This window comes from Cucurbita moschata, unplaced genomic scaffold (genome assembly GCF_002738365.1).
Source record: "Cucurbita moschata cultivar Rifu unplaced genomic scaffold, Cmos_1.0 Cmo_Scf00044, whole genome shotgun sequence".
NCBI classification, from domain to species: Eukaryota; Viridiplantae; Streptophyta; class Magnoliopsida; order Cucurbitales; family Cucurbitaceae; genus Cucurbita; species Cucurbita moschata.
In genome coordinates, this window is record NW_019268560.1 from 1,660,363 (window position 1) to 1,663,210 (window position 2,848).

At 34.5% G+C, this 2,848-nt stretch overlaps 1 protein-coding gene across 1 annotated transcript in view; it reads right to left on the bottom strand.

Moving 5' to 3' along the window:
- Positions 1–2,848, bottom strand: part of LOC111434255 (zinc finger protein ZPR1-like) — a 17,866-nt gene that overhangs the window by 11,960 nt on the left and 3,058 nt on the right. The window contains exon 6 of the mRNA XM_023071657.1: positions 2,388–2,444. Within this exon, the coding sequence (XP_022927425.1) occupies positions 2,388–2,444 (57 nt within the window). The remainder of the gene's footprint in view (positions 1–2,387; positions 2,445–2,848) is intronic.

Here is a 2,848-nt window from a genome sequence, read left to right on the forward strand (position 1 = left end):
GTTTTTTTTTTTTTTTTTTTTTAAAGGAGAGAAAAATTTTAGTGAAGAATGAAATAACAGGATTAGTGGGTCCCAACACCAAAAGGTGAATTACAGGAAAGATCTTCAATTACAGATCAATGAGGATAGGCTATAATCTCTAAAGGGGTGTGTATTTTTACACCAATGCATAGCATGAAATGAAATCAAATCAAATCCAACAAGCTACCGAAGGTTGAGAAAACATCCCTGAAAATCCCTGCATCAAAAGAAAACTCATTTTATATTCAAACTTTTCCGTACCATGAAAACGGTGGCCCCAAAAACTGAAGCAAAGATACCAGATATGCTGAAGCAGCTATCATTGTTTCCCATTAACGATAAGAAAAGTTACAATGGACAAAGAGATGGCAAGAATACTCAGGGTGAAAAAACATCACACAACAAGATGGAGAGATGATGAGAGGAGGCATTCTCCTTTGTAAGCAAAAATGATCAGCTATATTAGTTCCACTGTGACTAAGTTCCCATAAGAAAAAAATTATTTCCTTTTTTTCTATGAAAAAACAAGCGTTCATTGAGAAAAGAAGAAAGAATACACAGGCATCAAAAAAATGAAGCTACTAAAAGAAAGGCCTCTAGTCCTGTAAAATAAGACCTATTGAGTATTTATAAAAAACCTTCATCACCAAAGCCCAAAGTGAAACATGAAATCTAACAAGGGAAAAAACGTCTCTAGGATCCCTTTCCAACCTCTAAACACTATTAGAACCAATAGATTACTCACATTAGAACCAACAGTATGAACTAAGTTGTTTATAAGAGATTTTACCAAAAACACTCTAGTGCACATAAGACAATTGGTCAAAGAAAATGGGATAGACTAGACCATTCAATCACCCTCTAATTCATTAAGATTTTGACACAAGATTAAAATCACATGGCACTTGGAAACAAACCCAAGGCTGTACAACCGAACATTTAGGGCTAGTAGATTAACGAAAAAGCAACGGAAGATATATAACAATAACCCCACATTTTGCCAAGAATCGTGCCAAAAGGATGTATTAACCCATTACCAAGGCATCTAAACACAGCTAGACACAAGTTAACACCAAGGGACTTTTACAGATTCTCTCAATATATGTGTAGCCAGAAACAGTTATACACTGATGGATAATATTTGCCAACAATAATATTGCACCATTGAGCATATTATTCATGTAAAAATCTCCAAAACCACTTTGATAAAAGAGCCATATTTCGAAATTAAAAATTCTCAATACTCAAGCCGCCCAAAAGTTAAGGAAGCTGAGTTTTCTCCCCGTCAATGTTATGCATACCACCATCTCCTCTAGAACCTTCCCAGAATAAGTGTATATCCAACTAGTGCAGTTCATGCTGTATTTTTTGATAACAGGCTGCCAAAAAGAATAGAGTTTAGTGTTCCCCCCAATTAAGCACCAAGATTAGGAGACAGCCGAGAACCTCATCTACAACCAAAGTTCAGCGTCAACCAATCCAGATCTGCCTCGCTAATGTGTACTCCCAAAATCTCACTGTTGCTAAAATTAATATTCAGACCAGAAGCAAACTCAAAGATCTTGATAAGCTCAAAAAGATTCCTCGAAGCAATCAATATACAAACAAATCAGTGCATGTTTTCTTCTACTTTTTGGTGCCTTCTCATCAAATAATCAATAGAACATTCCCACTGGAGACAACATTAAATTTCCAAGGCACTTTCACATGACAGGCCTGATCTATTAAATTGAACTACATAAACAATATGCACCCAAGGAAATTATCACATTATTTATATAAAATAAGCTACTTCATCAAAAACAATGCTGGATAGAACGAAGATCCTGGCTAAAGAAGTTATAGAATGACTTTCCAGCTCACATCAATGATAAGGGTATAAACAAGATGGGAAAAGAACAACAATGAAAATAAATTAATGTTTAAAAAAATTTAATTATGGATTGCACACTGGGAGGAAGCCATATGAACAAAACAAACTCGAACCTCATCAAAAAATCTCTGAAACCCTTGAAATACTCTACACTTTCTCTTCTATTGAACCGACAATCTATAAAACTGCCTCCATTATGTCTACCTCAATTCTCAAAAGGACGACTCAGAAAACTACTCTAACTATAATTGTAGTAACAAAAGAAATGCAAACAAGCAAAGCAATGTAGCATGCCCAATTACATAGCCTCACACAAATACAGCATAAGAAAACCAACACAAATTTATAATAATTAAAACAGAAAAAACGCCTCAAGGCTACAACACGGGTAGCGTTCCACACAAAAAGACCAACAAGACTTAACAAGCCAGAGAACAGAAAGAGCAAATATATAAACAGATATACAATATGGAGTAGGAGGTTGAGGAGTTACGGTTGATAGAGTTCCACGTTGAGCCTCGGCTGGAATCTCGAAATCCAATTCAGGGATCTGCTCACAGGAATATACAATTGTGGTCATATAGCTGAAAGATCTCATATTAAAAGTTCAAGAGTGCCCATACTAGCCAGAGCAATATACTAGGCTGCCTGTAGCATCTTTTAACCCAACCCATGAATTACCCTAACATCTTGACATCTTTGTAGTTGTATCTATTTATTGTTTTCATTGTTTTCTGAAGTAGTTCTTCACATGCATTCATTAACCCTCTTTAAAATATAAACTAATTGTAAGATATTGCAGTTCCAAGCTAATACATTAAGATAATAATAATTTAAAATAAAAAAAGAGTGGAAACATTAGAATAAGAAGTGACTTCCTGAAAAGCTTCTTATATTATAAAACAAGAGAAAGTTGCTTTTGTTTTTTTTTTTTTTTTTTTTTTTTTTTTTTTT